At 41.9% G+C, this 15,141-nt stretch overlaps 1 protein-coding gene across 1 annotated transcript in view; it reads left to right on the top strand.

The window, feature by feature from the left end:
• Positions 1–3,644, top strand: part of polrmt (polymerase (RNA) mitochondrial (DNA directed)) — an 87,870-nt gene extending 84,226 nt beyond the window's left edge. Inside the window, exons 18-21 of the mRNA XM_063032688.1 lie at positions 639–711; positions 897–988; positions 1,121–1,194; positions 2,546–3,644. Of these exons, the coding sequence (XP_062888758.1) occupies positions 639–711; positions 897–988; positions 1,121–1,194; positions 2,546–2,595 (289 nt within the window). The 3' untranslated portion in view covers positions 2,596–3,644. The remainder of the gene's footprint in view (positions 1–638; positions 712–896; positions 989–1,120; positions 1,195–2,545) is intronic.
• Positions 3,645–15,141: the final 11,497 nt, after the last annotated feature.

Below are 15,141 nucleotides of genomic sequence, written 5' to 3'. Positions count from 1 at the left end.
GTTTAAAATATATTCTTTAATCATTTGTAGGAAAACTTCAATCTTCCCTTCAGTGTTTATGTAGGCTAAGTAACTATATTGCTTTAAGCTCATCCCAAGATTTGCTTGATTAAAGTTCTCGGCATCATTTCAAACATTGATGTTCTTAATTTTCAGAGGCCAAAATTGAGAATAAGCAGGACACTGGAATACCATAACCTTCTACAGTACTGTGTAATCATACAAAGCCAAGTGCATTTCATAATGTGATGTCATTTTGTACTGCTAATTATATAAACAAACGTTGGAATTCAACGAAAAGTACAAACATGATTAACAATAATCAGGAAATAATTGTTGTGGGGCAGAAGTGATGATTTGTACACCTGTGGCCCTGAGAGTGGAGATGTGATTCTGAGGGTTTGAATTAGACAATGTTTCTGGTGAGTGAAAGAAAGCAGGCTGGTGAATGTTATTTGTAAAATACTGATTTCAATTGGATCAAGGTTGGGGACTTAACTCCAGAAGATTAAACCATGCTTTCTAGATAGCAAACTAAATAGAAATAATCTTGGAAGTCTTTGTGCCAATACGTAAATTTAATCACCATAACTTTCTACATTTTATTCACCATTCACCCCACACCCCCCTCCCCCCAGAGCTGGCGTAACATTTGTCTCTGTCCATGACTGCTTCTGGACCCATGCTATGACAGTTGATATCATGAACAAGGTAACTATTCTCAAATTATTTTGTGCCTGTTCAGTAGTTCTGAAATATAATTATATTAAATAGCCTTTGGTGTTATTTTCCTTTAGTTTTTTTCCAGCTTAAGTGGTCAGTACAGAATTAGCCACATTAAATCCATTTTTGATAACTTGAATGATTTGTTAATAAATGATGTGCACATGTTGCAGATTTGCCGTGAGCAGTTTGTTGCCCTACACAACCAGCCTATTCTTCAAGATCTTTCTACTTTCCTTGTAGACAAATATCGCCATAACATTCCGTGAGTTTTGAACCTTTTTTATTCTATACACCCAATATATTCAAAGATATGATTAGAAGCATTCATAAAAGTTAATTTGAACTGCTGAAGTATCTTAATTTTTGTTCAAATAATGCTATTTTGTCTTTGCAGTATTGGCAAGAAAACTAAACAGCTTCAGGAATACAAAAGAATGCTGCAGGTGCTGTCCAAAGTTCTGAAGACAGGTACTAAGAAAATTGTTTTAAGGCTGGCATTAGGTTATCTTTTGAATCTATGCAAAATGACAAAGGGGATAATACATGCATTCCTAACGTCAAATGTTTTACAGTAGGTTTAGAATATTTATATGGCAAGATGAGTATACAAAAGGAGGTGCAATTAATATTTGATTAAGTTCTTTCAAGAAAAACAAAAACAAGAACTGAATAATGACAGCAACTGCTGGATGAACATTCCATGAATGATCTTTGCTATCATTTTTCATTTCTCCCTCTCTTTTGTGTACATATTGATCACATTCTTTGTTCTACAACCTATACCATGAATTTTGACAATGTTGTCTGTATGTCATTTCCCCTGAGGAAAACTTAAAACCCAGTGTAACTTGTGTATGATGTCTCCAGAAGGATCACTAGAATACTAGCTATTTGCCAATAAGATTATTGATCAGATATGTTGCCCTACCATCATTCTAAATGTGATTTACCGATCAACAATATAGATTGAACATAGCCCACACTAGCCTTGTGGATTGCTTTTCACTGGATAATCTTGTTGAAATACTTCAGAGGCTCATAACTCTATTTCTATCCAATGGTAAAGTAATAGTCAACCTGCTTTTCATCATGAGATGAGTTATTAACTTCAAACTTTCTGCATAATCACTCAAAGAGTTGAACTGCATGTGCATGTAACGAGAGTCGTATAACTCATGTCGTTCTACCTTAGGCCACGAACTTATCCATCACCCCTGCTGTGGACACCTTCTGGAGGTCCAAGATCCATATGCTCCACTTCCACTGGACTAAGTGTGTAAATGTAGGAAGGGACTATGTTGAAAAATAAATGTGCTAGGTTTTCTAAAATTAACTCTTTCTACCTTAGGCCACAAACTTATCAATCACCCCTTGTAGGATCAAGTCAGCTTTTGCACTGAAGTCTTAAATGATGGATCTACACTGAGTAAAATGTGGTCTGTGGATCATCTGCCATTACAAAGGAATTCTAAACTAATGGCTCTACTATATCAGTGAGGCGTATTAGAATATTTTATTTTCTGAATATATAGGCATTAAATTTGTCTGTGGAAGTGGCCTGTCAGCTCTTTGAACCTGTTCCATATTGGAACTGGAACAAAGCCAATCTTATTAGCCATATAAAATATATCAAGGCACTCAGTTGTGGGAGTGACAAGACCAAAAAATGCTGAACTTGCCATTGTTCACCACATTCCATGAATTAGCTATGAAACAGAAATTGTTCCCTGATACACCTCGAGAGTCATTTGTAGCAGCTCTTCCTTCCTGGTTTAGTCTTGTATCAGGACTCATGAATCATCTTCATTTTTCCTTACAGGTGAATTTGATCTAGAGAACGTAAAAGAGTCCACCTACTTCTTCAGCTGAACATAAAGAATGCTGGGTTAGCCATCTGACATTGTCTGCCTTAAATGCCCAGTGGAATTCCCCCCATTGGACCTTTGCTGAGGAGTAATTTCATTGAAATGGTTATTTTTTAATTATACACTGGACTTGTGTAAATCTTTGTATATTTCTGATATGAACAGTGGAAACTTAAACTACCCCCTACAGCTGAGCTCCCTTTGTACTCAAGGAATAAATTATTGTTGATGTAAAGGAAAATCTTTCTGTTTATATTATTGTGTAATTATGTATGCTTTGCTGCAAATAAACTGAAGCAGACATATTTTTAAACTGTTACTTTGATACTGGTCATTCTTGGCCAGTAGAAGCCAATAATTATCCTTTGGAAGACCAAACACAGCACTCTGCTTGGGTATTGATTATGAGAGCACTGTGAATCGAGTACATGAAGGCCCATTCCATCTTGCTAAATTGGAATTTAAATGATTTGGCCATCTTAAAAATGAGTTAAGCTAACTTACTTTCATTTGAACAACAATAGGCAACTGCTTTCCATAGGTAATCTCAATCTATTTCATGGTATTCCTGGTACCATTTCTTGATTTTGGAGGCCAGACAAGATTGTTAAAATATTGACCTTGATATAGATAACATCATTTATGGTTCAGTAACCTGGTGAATGTAAGGTGACAATATCCACAGTGATGAAACAAAAATCTGAAGTGGGGGGTCCTTAGGAGAATGTCCTTGGGGTAGCATAGAGCACCTTCATGGCTTCTGAGATTGTTTTCATTTAAATTCTGTAGGTCTTGGCTTTGAAATATTATTCCTCTAATATACTGTGCATTGAAGAAAATGTAAATTATATTATGTTCTTTAAAAATGTAGATGTCCATTTAGTTTTCATGACTACAAATTTAGTTAAAAACCTATTGTGACCCCAGACCCCAACCTCAGACAACAGAGAAATTGTTGCATTTCTTGTTTTAAACTGTTATGAATTTTGTCTTACATAAAATTTCATGGCTGAGAAATTCTACTTTTTGTAATAAAAATGTGCCATCAAAAATGACTAATAACCATTCTGTAATTATGTAGTTTAGGTTTCAGTAGAACTTTTGGTTAATGAAAGAATTAAGAACCATAAATGCTGCTTTTGGGGGGAGAAAAAAAACAAATACTGGTTGTTGAAATTGCTGCAAGATTTTGATGAAAAAGTTAAAATCCAAGCTTTCACTGCACTTTTCCTCTACCAGTTAACAGAATAAGCTGTTTTCTGTTTTTATAATAGTGGTTGTCAGTTTGATGCTAGAGACAAGAGATTATAACCTAGCGCAAAAATTAAACTTCATCCTTCTTATCTGATTCCACCTATCATTCATCAGCCACTTAACTCATCTTTCCCTCTCAACTTTATATGCAAGTTATTGTCCCTGTCTGTTCAGTCATGATGTAGGGTCTCGACCTGAAATATCAACCGTTCATTCTTTTTTCCCACAGATGCTGGACTTGCTGAGTTCTTCTAATGCCTTAGTTTTTGCATCAATTTGATTTTGTATTTGAACTTGTATAGATAATTATATAGGACCCTTAGGAGGCAGTGATCATAGCATGATTTAATTCATACTGCAATTTGAGAGGGAGAAGCACAAGTCAGGTGTATGAGTATCACTATGGAATAAAGGGAATTACAGAGGTGTGAGAGAGGAGCTTGCCCAGGTGGATTGGAGGAGGATACTGGTGGAGATGATGGCAGAGCAGAGATGGCTGAAGTTTCTCTGCTTCACAAGGCGCAGGAGAGAGATGTCCCACAGAGGAAGAAGTTCTCAAATGGCAGGGGTAGGCAACCAGGGCTGACAAAGGAAGTTAAGGACTACATAAGAGCCAAGGAAAGGGCATATAAGGTAGCAAAAGTGAGTGGGAAGTTGGATGATTGGGGAGCTTTTAAAATCCAACAAAAGGCAACTAAAAAACCTATAAGAAGGAAAGGGAAGAAATGAAACATGAAGGCAGACTGGCCAATAATATAAAGCAGGATACCAAAAATGTTTTCAGTTATATTAAGAGTAAAAGGGTGGTGAGAGTTGATATTGGACCACTGGAAAATTATGCTGGTGAGGTAGTAATGGGAGACAAAAGAAATGGCTGATGAACTTAATGGGTACTTCACTGTGGAAGACACTGGCAGTGCGCCAGAGATCTGAGTGCCATTGCTGTTACAAAGGAAAAAGTGCTAGGCAAACTGAAAGGTATTAAGGTGGATAAGTTACCTAGACCAGATGGGCTACATCCTGAAGTCCTGAGAGAGGTTGCTGAAGAGATAACAGATGCATTTGTCATGATCTTTCAAGAATCACTTGATTCTGTCATGGTCTTAGAGGACTGGAAGATTGCAAATGTCACTGTACTCTTTAAGAAGGTAGGAAGGCAAAAAAAAAAGGTAACTATAGGCCACTTAGTCTAATCTCAGTGGTTGGGAAAGTGTTGGGCTATTATTAAAGATGAGGTTTCGAGGTACTTCAAGACAGATAAAATAAGTCAAAGTCAGCATGGCTTTTGTAAAGGGAAATCTTGCCTGACAAATCTGTTAGAGCTCTTCGAGGAAGTAACAAGCAGGGTGGTCAAAGGAGAGATAGTGGATTTCGTTTACTTGAATTTTTAGAAGGCATTTGATAAGGTGTGTTACGAGAATACACATAAAATTAAGATGTTTGCTGGCCTGGGCTAGCATCAGTGGCATCAGCAGTTGGTCTGCCACCTGCCCTCAGGGGAAGGAGAGATAAGGAACAATGGAGCAGCGTCTGGAGATGTGTAATGAAGGGATGTGGGAGAGAGAGCTGTCTGGAGCGGCTCCCCCCTTTGAACCCTGAACTGTTTGAAGTGATGGACAGGCGATACCCCAGCAGGGGGATAAAAAGGGACAGGTTCGCTAAGACAGACACACACGCCACCCGAGGTAACGAGACCCTGGAAGCGGTACGCTTCTCACGAGTGGGTGAGAAGTGCCAGACAACGACCAGGGTGGAAAGGTACGATCAGCGGGAACCCGGTGTGTGTCCGCCCTTGCCTGGGTGCCGGGTTCACTGCAGAGGATCGACCGCATCTGGAGGAGGGGTCACAGTCGGTGACCTCAGGTGACATCACCAAGGACCCGCCCAAAAGCTGTTTGTGAGCCATCTCGCTGGTCTGTGAGTGAAGCCGTTCTGAATGATGAGTTGTTCCTATTCTATGTCTCTCTTCCCCACCTTGTCCATCGCCATGACAACGATTACTGCGAACTGAACTACAAACTGGACTGAACTTTGAGTCATTTTGAAATTGGTCATTTACCCCTAGACAACGATAGAGCTTGATTGATGCTGTTATCTTAATTCTGTGCACATGTGTGGTTATCATTGTTGAATTGTTGCATTTATTATCCTTTCGATTACTGTGTTGCTTGTTTCTTTAATAAAACTTTCTTAGTTCTAGTACTCCAGACTCCAACTGAGTGATCCATTTCTGCTGGTTTGGCAACCCAGTTACGGGGTACGTAACATAAGTGGGGTTCTCGTCCGCGATTTTGAACGCTAAATTTGGGACGGAGTAAATTGATTGGGTTAAAATTCCCGAAAGAAAGAAAAGACAAACAGCAGAAATGGAGGTTGAGGAATTTATAAAGGCGCCGACCTTGGAGGCATTAGAAGATGCCAGGAAATCGGAATTGATAGCTGTGGCAAAACGGGTGAATCTTGCTAAGGTGAAGTCGACAATGAGGAGAGAGGAGATACACAGAGCTATTGTAGAGCACTATGTATCTAAAGGAGTGTTTCCCCAAGGTGAGCTGGGGGTGGTGTCTATTGAAAAACCTGCTGGAGACGCGGTACAGGTACAGCTTGAAAAACTGAGACTCGAGCACGAGTTCCGGGTACGGCAGTTAGAACACGAAGAGAAGCAGTTACAAAGGCGGGAGAGAGAGTTAGAAAGGCGGGAGAAAGAGAGAGAGTTAGAAAGGCGGGAGAGAGAGAAAGAGTTAGAAAGGCGAGAGAGAGAGAAAGAGGTAGAAAGGCAAGAGAGAGAAAGACAGTTGGAGAGAGAGGAGAAACAGAGGGAAAGGGAATTTGAGCTGGAGAAGTTAAAGATAAGGGCCGAGCAGGGGCTCGTGCCGAACCAAGGTGGAGGGTTCCGGGCGACCCAGGAGGTTAGGCTGGTTCCCCCATTTGACGATACCGATGTGGATCGGTACTTTCTCCACTTCGAAAAGGTGGCTATAAGTCAGGAATGGCCGAGGGATAAGTGGGTTGTTTTACTTCAGAGTGTACTGAAAGGGAAGGCCCAACAAGCTTACTCCGCTTTATCCGCGGAAGATGCCCAGAAGTATGAGGTGGTGAAGGAGGCCATCCTCAGGATTTATGAGTTGGTCCCGGAGGCATACCGGCAGAGGTTCCGGAATGCGAGGAAGCAGTGGGACCGCACGTATTTGGAGTTTGCTCGCGAGATGCAAACATATTGTGAGCGTTGGTGCGCCTCGAAGGGGGTAGAGGGGGATTATGACAGACTGCTGCAGCTGATTCTGATTGAGCAGTTTAAAGGTTGTGTCCCTGAGGGTATGAGACCCTACCTCGATGAGAAAGAGGCAGCCACGTTAGCCGCAACTGCTAAGTTAGCGGATGAGTACGCGTTGACGCATAAAATGAAGTTTGCCCCGAGTAAAGGCTACCAGAAGGGTAGTCAGGACGGCGGGGAGAGTCCGCCGGAAAAGTCAGAAAGTAAGCCGGGGACTAGTGAAAAGGATAAGGTAGACCGGGAGCAGTCTGGTAGGAAGTCTCCTGGGGTCGTCTGTTATAATTGTGGGAAAGTCGGACACTTTGCGTCCAGGTGCTTTGCCCCAAGGAAGGAGACGGGGAAAGGAAAAGCGGAAATTTTGAATGGCTGTATCGAGCTGTTAAGCGAACCGCTAGGGAAGGACAGGTCTGAAAAAGTCCAGGAAGGGCGCGAGAGGTTTATCTCGGCCGGACTGGTGTCAGTGAAGCGGATCTGGAGAGACACGGGAGCGTGTCAGTCACTAATACTGAAGAGTGTATTAGAGTTTAGCTCAGAGACCCAGACTGGGGAGGTAGAGGTCAAAGGTGTTGGGGAAGGGACAGAGTCAGTCCCTTTGCACCAGATACATTTACAGAGCAACCTGGTCTCTGGACTAGTCACGATCGGGGTGAGGTCCGAATTACCGATGAAAGACGTGGAAGTCTTGCTCGGTAATGACATCGCCGGAGGAATCGTGTTCCCAGTCGTGAGATTGACGGGTCAGCCTGCCAGCATGGAGGCCCCGCCCGCGATGGTGAATTTGGCTAACATTCCTGCCAACCTTGTATGAGACAGGGTGTAGTGAGATAAGAGGTAGTGAGGGAGCTGGGACGGACGTAGCAGTAGCCAGGAAAGAATTTGTGCAGACGCAGGAGCGAGACGAGGGGCTGATGGTTTTTGCCGAGACCGCTCTCTCTGACACAGCCTTGACAAGCTATTGTGCGGATGAGGAAGTGCTAAGGAAGAAAGGGAAATCAAGTACAGCATCCGCAGATGAGGAGTGGGGGGTGGTGCAAAAGAGTTATGGGGATGAGGTTTTTAACCTGGCCCACGAGGTACCCCCCGGTGGACATTTTGCGGTGCTGGAGGAAACAGTTGGTGGAATCATGAAAGAGATTTACCGGCTGCCCAGGGGGAAGAATGTTATTGATCATGACCGACGCGAACTGAGACGGTCACCGGCTTTTGATATGCTAACAAACCTAGTCGGTGTTAGCGTGGAAATCAATGAAGCTAGGGGCCCCTTGATAAGAGAAAAAAACCATTTTGAAAAGATTAGGATGGGATCGGTCAGATGGGAGAAGGCTATTGTTTTGGCCAGGTCTACTGATAAGGTCTCTCCCTTAATCCCCGAAGGAGTAATTAAACGACTCGCACCCATGTGTTTGATTGTCCCGAGGAAATGCAAAGAACTGGGACGTTGGGTGATTGTGGTTACAATAGGGCAGCCAAGTAAACAACACCCATATTTTTCGAGTAATTCAGTGACTAAAGGGCTGATGAACACAGAGGTGTGTATTGGCAATTTAACACGGCTGTCTGAAGCCAGTTTGATAGTGAACCTTGAAAAAAATGAATTCGGCCACACGAGAGTCACTTACCTGGGAATTGTGGTGACACAGGGGCAGCTGGCAGTGATGCAAGCTACAGTGCAGGCTATCGCTGACCTCCCAACCCCGACAGACAAGAGGGCCCTCAGAAGGCTTTTGGAGATGGTGGGGTACTGCAGGAAGTTTTGCAATAACTCTGCGGTCAATACCCGTCCCCCTCCTACTAAGCCCTTGCGAGAGAAAATTGAGTCGGAATGGGACGACCCTTGTTGTTGTGGTCCGGGACAAAACCAAATGAGAGGTTACATTGGTCGCAATTCATCAGTGTTTTTGGCCACTATGAAGTTTGCTGAGTTGGAGCCTGGTCTAAGGGATTATTAATAACACGTGTAAAAGGAACAGAAAATGTGATGACTGTCTGTCAAGGTGTTGACAGCTTCAAATTCTCTGTATTAGCTAAATAACTGTTAAAGATGTATATTGTGTATGTATCAGATAATGTAGTCATGTTTGTAATTTTTACCTCCCGGTAAAAATCCTTAAAGGGGGGAAGTGTTACGAGAATACACATAAAATTAAGATGTTTGCTGGCCTGGGCTAGCATCAGTGGCATCAGCAGTTGGTCTGCCACCTGCCCTCAGGGGAAGGAGAGATAAGGAACAATGGAGCAGCGTCTGGAGATGTGTAATGAAGGGATGCGGGAGGGAGAGCTGTCTGGAGCGGCTCCCCCCTTTGAACCCTGAACTGTTTGAAGTGATGGACAGGCGATACCCCAGCAGGGGGATAAAAAGGGACAGGTTCGCTAAGGCGGACACACACGCCACCCGAGGTAACGAGACCCTGGAAGCGGTGCGCCTCTCACGAGTGGGTGAGAAGCATCAGACAACGACAAGGGTGGAAAGGTACGATCAGCGGGAACCCGGTGTGTGTCCGCCCTTGCCTGGGTGCCGGGTTCACTGCAGAGGATCGACCGCATCTGGAGGAGGGGTCACAGTCGGTGACCTCAGGTGACATCACCAAGGACCCGCCCAAGTGCTGTTTGTGAGCCATCTCGCTGGTCTGTGAGTGAAGCTGTGCTGAATGATGAGTTGTTCCTATTCTATGTCTCTCTTCCCCACCTTGTCCATCGCCATGGCAACGATTACTGCGAACTGAACTACAAACTGGACTGAACTTTGAGTCATTTTGAAATTGGTCATTTACCTCTAGACAACGATAGAGCTTGATTGATGCTGTTATCTTAATTCTGTGCACATGTGTGGTTATCATTGTTGAACTGTTGCATTTATTATCCTTTCGATTACTGTGTTGCTTGTTTCTTTAATAAAACTTTCTTAGTTCTAGTACTCCAGACTCCAACTGAGTGATCCATTTCTGCTGGTTTGGCAACCCAGTTACGGGGTACGTAACAGGTGCCACACATGAGACTGCTTAACAAGATAAAATCCTATGGTGTTACAGGAAAGCTACTGGGATGGATAGTGGAATGGCTGACAGGTAGGAGGCAGCGAGTGGGAATAAACGAGGCCTTTTCTGGTTGGTTACCAATGACTAGTGGTGTTCCTCAGGGGTCAGTATCGGGACTGCTGCTTTTCACATTGCTTGTCATTGATTTAGATAATGGAATTGATGGCTTTGTGCCAAAGTTTGCAGATGATACAAAGATAGGTGAGGGATAGGTAATGCTGAGGAAGCAATGTGACTGCAGCAGGACATGGACAACTTGGAGGAATGGGCAAAAAAGTGGCAGATGGAATACAGTGTTGGGAAATGTCTGATAATGCATTTTGGTAAAAGGAATACTAGTGCAGGTTATTATCTAAATGGGGAGAAGGTTCAAACATCAGTGGTGCAGAGGGACTTGGGAGGCTTCGTGCAAGACTCCCAGAAAGTTAATTTACAGGTAAAGAAGGCAAATGCAATGTTGACATTTATTTCAAGAGGAGTGGAATATAGAAGCAAAAAGATGATGCTGAGCCTTTATAAGACACTAGTCAGACCGCACTTAGATTATTGTCAACAGTTTTGGGCCCATATCTCAGAAAGAATGTGCTGTCGTTGGAAAGAGTCCAAAGGAGGTTCATAAGAATGATTCTTGAAATGAAGGGGTTAACATATGAGGAGTGTTTGGCAGCTTTGGGCCTGTACTTACTGGAATTTAGAAGAATGTGTGGGGATCTCGTTGAAACCTACCGAATGTCTAAAGGACTAGATACGGTGGATGTGGCAACATCCCTATGGTAGGTGTATCTAGAATTAGAGGGCACAGCCTCAAAATTGAGGGGCGATCCTTTAGTACAGAGGTAGGGAGGAATTTTTAGCTGGAGAGTAGTAAATCTGGACTGCTCTGGCAGACTGCAATGGAGGCCAAGTCCGTGCGTATTTTGAAGGCAGAAGTTGATTGTTTCCTGATTGGTTAGGGCATCAAAGGATATGGCAAGAAGGCAATGGTATGAGGTTGAGTAGGATTCAGAATCAACCGTGATGGAGTAGCGGAGCAGACTGGATGGGCTGAATGGCCTAATTCTGCTCCTATGTTTTATGATCTTATAATTGTGATGAATTAATTTGCAGATACTCATCATCTTTATTATAAAGTATTTCTTCCATGTGTCTAAAACTACTTATCAATTTCTTTTTAAATTCTGCCTAGAATCAGAAAACATGGAGAGTGGAGGATTAAGAAACGGAACAATTGAACAAATACTTTATGGCTGTTCACACAGGGCAAAAAAAAACCTTTCACAAACATACTGGAACTCGAGGACCTATACAAAAGTAGAAGTAAAAGAAATTATCTATGATAGTCCATCTCCCCCACCCCCGGATAGGACGCCAGTCTATCGCGAGGTTAACCCCCAGCATTTTGCCTGTACCCATTTTCAGCTGGGTGGACTGGAGAAGTGTGTGGTTAAGTGCCTTGCTGAAGGGCACAACACACTGCCTCGGCTGGGGCTTGAACTCTCAACCTTCAGATCGCCAGTCCAACTCCCCAACCACTTGGCCACGCACTACACAATATAACTTATGTACAATCAGTTTAATCTTATGTATAATATTATGCTAATCTTTTGTATATAGGGCCACACTCAATAATTACTTGTACATTAATTCTTGTAGGATGGCTTTTATATTTATGTTTTATCCTGCATCAGCTCTAGAGTAGCAATCATTCCATTCTCCTTTACACTCGTACTGAAGAATGACAATATACAATCTTGAATTTTGAAATTTAAATCATAAAAATTCATCATCCGTCACATGAAAAGAAATTGCGTAGGCTAGTCTTAAGAGTGAAAATAGCCTCACTGGGAAAAACACAAACTTCATAGTGGGTTCAACACTATGAGAGATGTTTCATGGATAAATTATCCGGAATTAAGGGTCATAGTCTCAAAATAAGGAGAGGACCATGTAAGTATGAAATGAGGAACAATTGCTTCTGCCAAAAAAATTATGAATTTTAGGAATTGTCTACCCTGGGAGTTTCTGGGGTTTGCTTATTGATTTCATTCAAAATAGAAAAATAGATTTCTAGATTTTTAGAAGAATCAAGGATGAGGGATAAAACAGGAAAATGGTGTTGAAATACAAGAGCAGAGCTGTATCACAAGGTAGCATCCTAAGCCCCCAGCTCTGCTACTTGTATTCTCGTGACTGACTGGCCAAATTCTGCTCTAGCACCATATACAAGTTTGTAGATAATACTACTGTAGTGGGTCACATCTCAAATAATGGAGAGTAGGAGGATAGAGAGTTTAATGACCGCAATCTTTCTTCAAGGTCAACAAATCAAAAGAGCTGATCATTGACTTCAAGGATGTAGACATGTTCTTGGCTACAACAACAGTGTCGAGACTGAGAGGGTTGAGAACTTTGTTCCCTGGAGTAAACATCACCAATAGCCTGCACTCGTACAACCATATTGATGTCACAGCCAAGAAAGCTCACCAATACCTCTACTTCCTCAAAAGGTTAAAAGAAATTTGCAATGTACTCATTGACCCTTACCAATTTTCAATGGTGCACCATACCATAGAAGGCATCCTATCCAGATGCATAACAGCTTGGTATGTCAACTGTTCTGCACATGACTGCAAGAAACTGCAGAGAGTTGTGGACATAGCTCATCTCAGCAACTAGCGTCCCCTCCATGTGCTATACTTCTCAATGCCTCGTTAAAGCAGGCAGCCTAATAACACTCCACGCGCTCCAGATATTCTGTCTTTTCCCCTCTCCTATCAGGAAGAAGACGAGAGCCTGAAAGGAAGCAAGTATTACCAGGATCAAGCACAGACTCAGCCCCAGTATTAGAAGACTATTGAATGGTTCCCCAGTAAGATATAATGGGCTTTTGACGTAACAACCTTGTTATTATCATGCTCCTTACTGTTTGCCTGCAACCGCACTGCACTTTTTAGTTAGCTTTCACACATTATTTGGCACTGTTACTGTCTTACCTTGTTCTACCTCAATGCACTGTGTAATGATTTGATCTATAGGAACAATATGCAAGATAAGCTTTTCACTGTACATTTGACAATAATAAACCAATTTCAGCTTCAATATTGTTGAATAGCTTAGCTAGCTCCTATTCTGAAGTTCTTAAGTAGGCAGAACTTTAACAGCCAATAGTCCTTTTGCAATGTCTTAATCAGAGAAACCTTACCTTTATTTAATACTTGTGCATACATCGCATTTCACTGCATGTATCGATCTACATACGAAAAAAGCTAATCTTTAGATGACGCTAACCTTTTTCTCTCCCTTGAGAGTATCTGCAGGTTTGAAATATACCTTTAAAATATGCTATGCAGAGAACAGGAGAATTACAGCCTGCTGCCCTCCAAGTGAAATGATTAATGATATATGCTAATAGCTCAGTACTAGCTTACCTTTAACATTTAGCCCAGAATAGTTGGGAAAATTATGCTAAATAGATCTATGCTGCTATTCATGTGTAACTAACACATCTGTCTATGGCAAAGTAGGGTTACCCAATGAGAAAAGCATTGCTGAGAACTATTGAATCATCCATACCTAATCACCATTAGGTTCATGGAAACAGAAATTCAAGGTCGATTTTCTTATGAATTTCAATAATTTCAAACATTATTTTTGAAAATATTTACTTTTTCCCATTCTGAGTGACTTAAATTTGATTCACTGTTTCTTTCTCTTTGGTGTGATTTGTGGAAAGTGAAAGATCTCAGCTTAAAGACCTTTTTGTCAGACTGGGAAAGCGAAAAAAAAATCAAGATAGTTTTCAGTTGGAGAAAGGTTCGGTAGGAGACAATGGCGAAAGGGCAACACCCTTGATACGATGAAGCCCAGATTGCCGATCAGTTGGTATACCAGTCAAGCTCGAGGACATGAGAAAGGATTCCAGCAGAAAATAACTAGAAATCCTGAAGTTGTGGGGGGGGGGGTGGAATTCTGCAGCACTAAGAAAGACAATAAGCATTTTATAAATCAGAGCATGAAACTTTTGGAAAATTAGTTCTTTAGCATGCAGGTGGACCGGCCAAAAAGTCAAATGTTTATTCCCTTCCATAGATGCTGCCTGACTCGAGTTCTTCCAGCTTTTTGTGTGTGTTGCTCTTTTGAGTATATGATTGTAAACTGGAGCATGGATCGGCTACATTGAGTGGCCTGCTTCTGTGCTGTACATTTGATATTATTCTAAGTAACAGATTCATTGGGAAGTTTTGGAACTGTGTGTGCGCGTTCACTGTAACACCAATGCAATGTCAGATGGTTTCATATTGTGTACCTACCCAAACTGACTTGTACAATTTGCTATATATAGTTTGTAACAATGCAATGCTGAAACCAATCTGCATTGATAAAGTGGGATAACAGGCCTAAAGAGCTTTCCTTCTACTGATTCAGAAAACAGAGTATAGAGACTGAGACAACAGCTATATTCTCTGTCTCTCAATATAAAGAATTGTAAGACAGTGGAGCTTTATTTCTGAAAAAAAAATAGAAGATGATGAAGACACCTGTTAGGAAGCAGCTCCAAGCCAATCTGTTTGACTTTCCATATTATTCCAGAGTGTGTTTCCCAAAACATTATTCCAATAATATCCATGTGACAATTGTGTATTTTTCATGGGTTGCTTTTTTCCCAGTAACACTCCTACGCATCCTTGATCTTTTCTCCTCCAAGTGGAAGTGACAATTACTGAACTGCTTTTAAAGGTGCACCATTGCATTTTGCAACAAACTATTGGTTCAGCAACACTGCCAATTAAATTGATACCAAGTTTTATCAGATGCCCTTTGGCATCTTCCTGCCCATGTTCTAATGATTCAGGGAGTTGTCCTCATTGCTCACTTTGCTGCCTGTCATTGTATCAGCAAATCTGGATACATCATTCTTGCTTTTCATCAGCGATCTCCATCAGCACAGTGCGCCACAAGGCTGTGTGCTTAGCCTCCTTGTCCACTC

The sequence above is a fragment of the Mobula hypostoma genome, chromosome 24 (assembly GCF_963921235.1).
Source record: "Mobula hypostoma chromosome 24, sMobHyp1.1, whole genome shotgun sequence".
In the NCBI taxonomy this organism is placed as follows: Eukaryota; Metazoa; Chordata; class Chondrichthyes; order Myliobatiformes; family Myliobatidae; genus Mobula; species Mobula hypostoma.
Note: the sequence above shows the minus strand (reverse complement) of the source record. Positions and strands in the feature narration are given on the sequence as shown.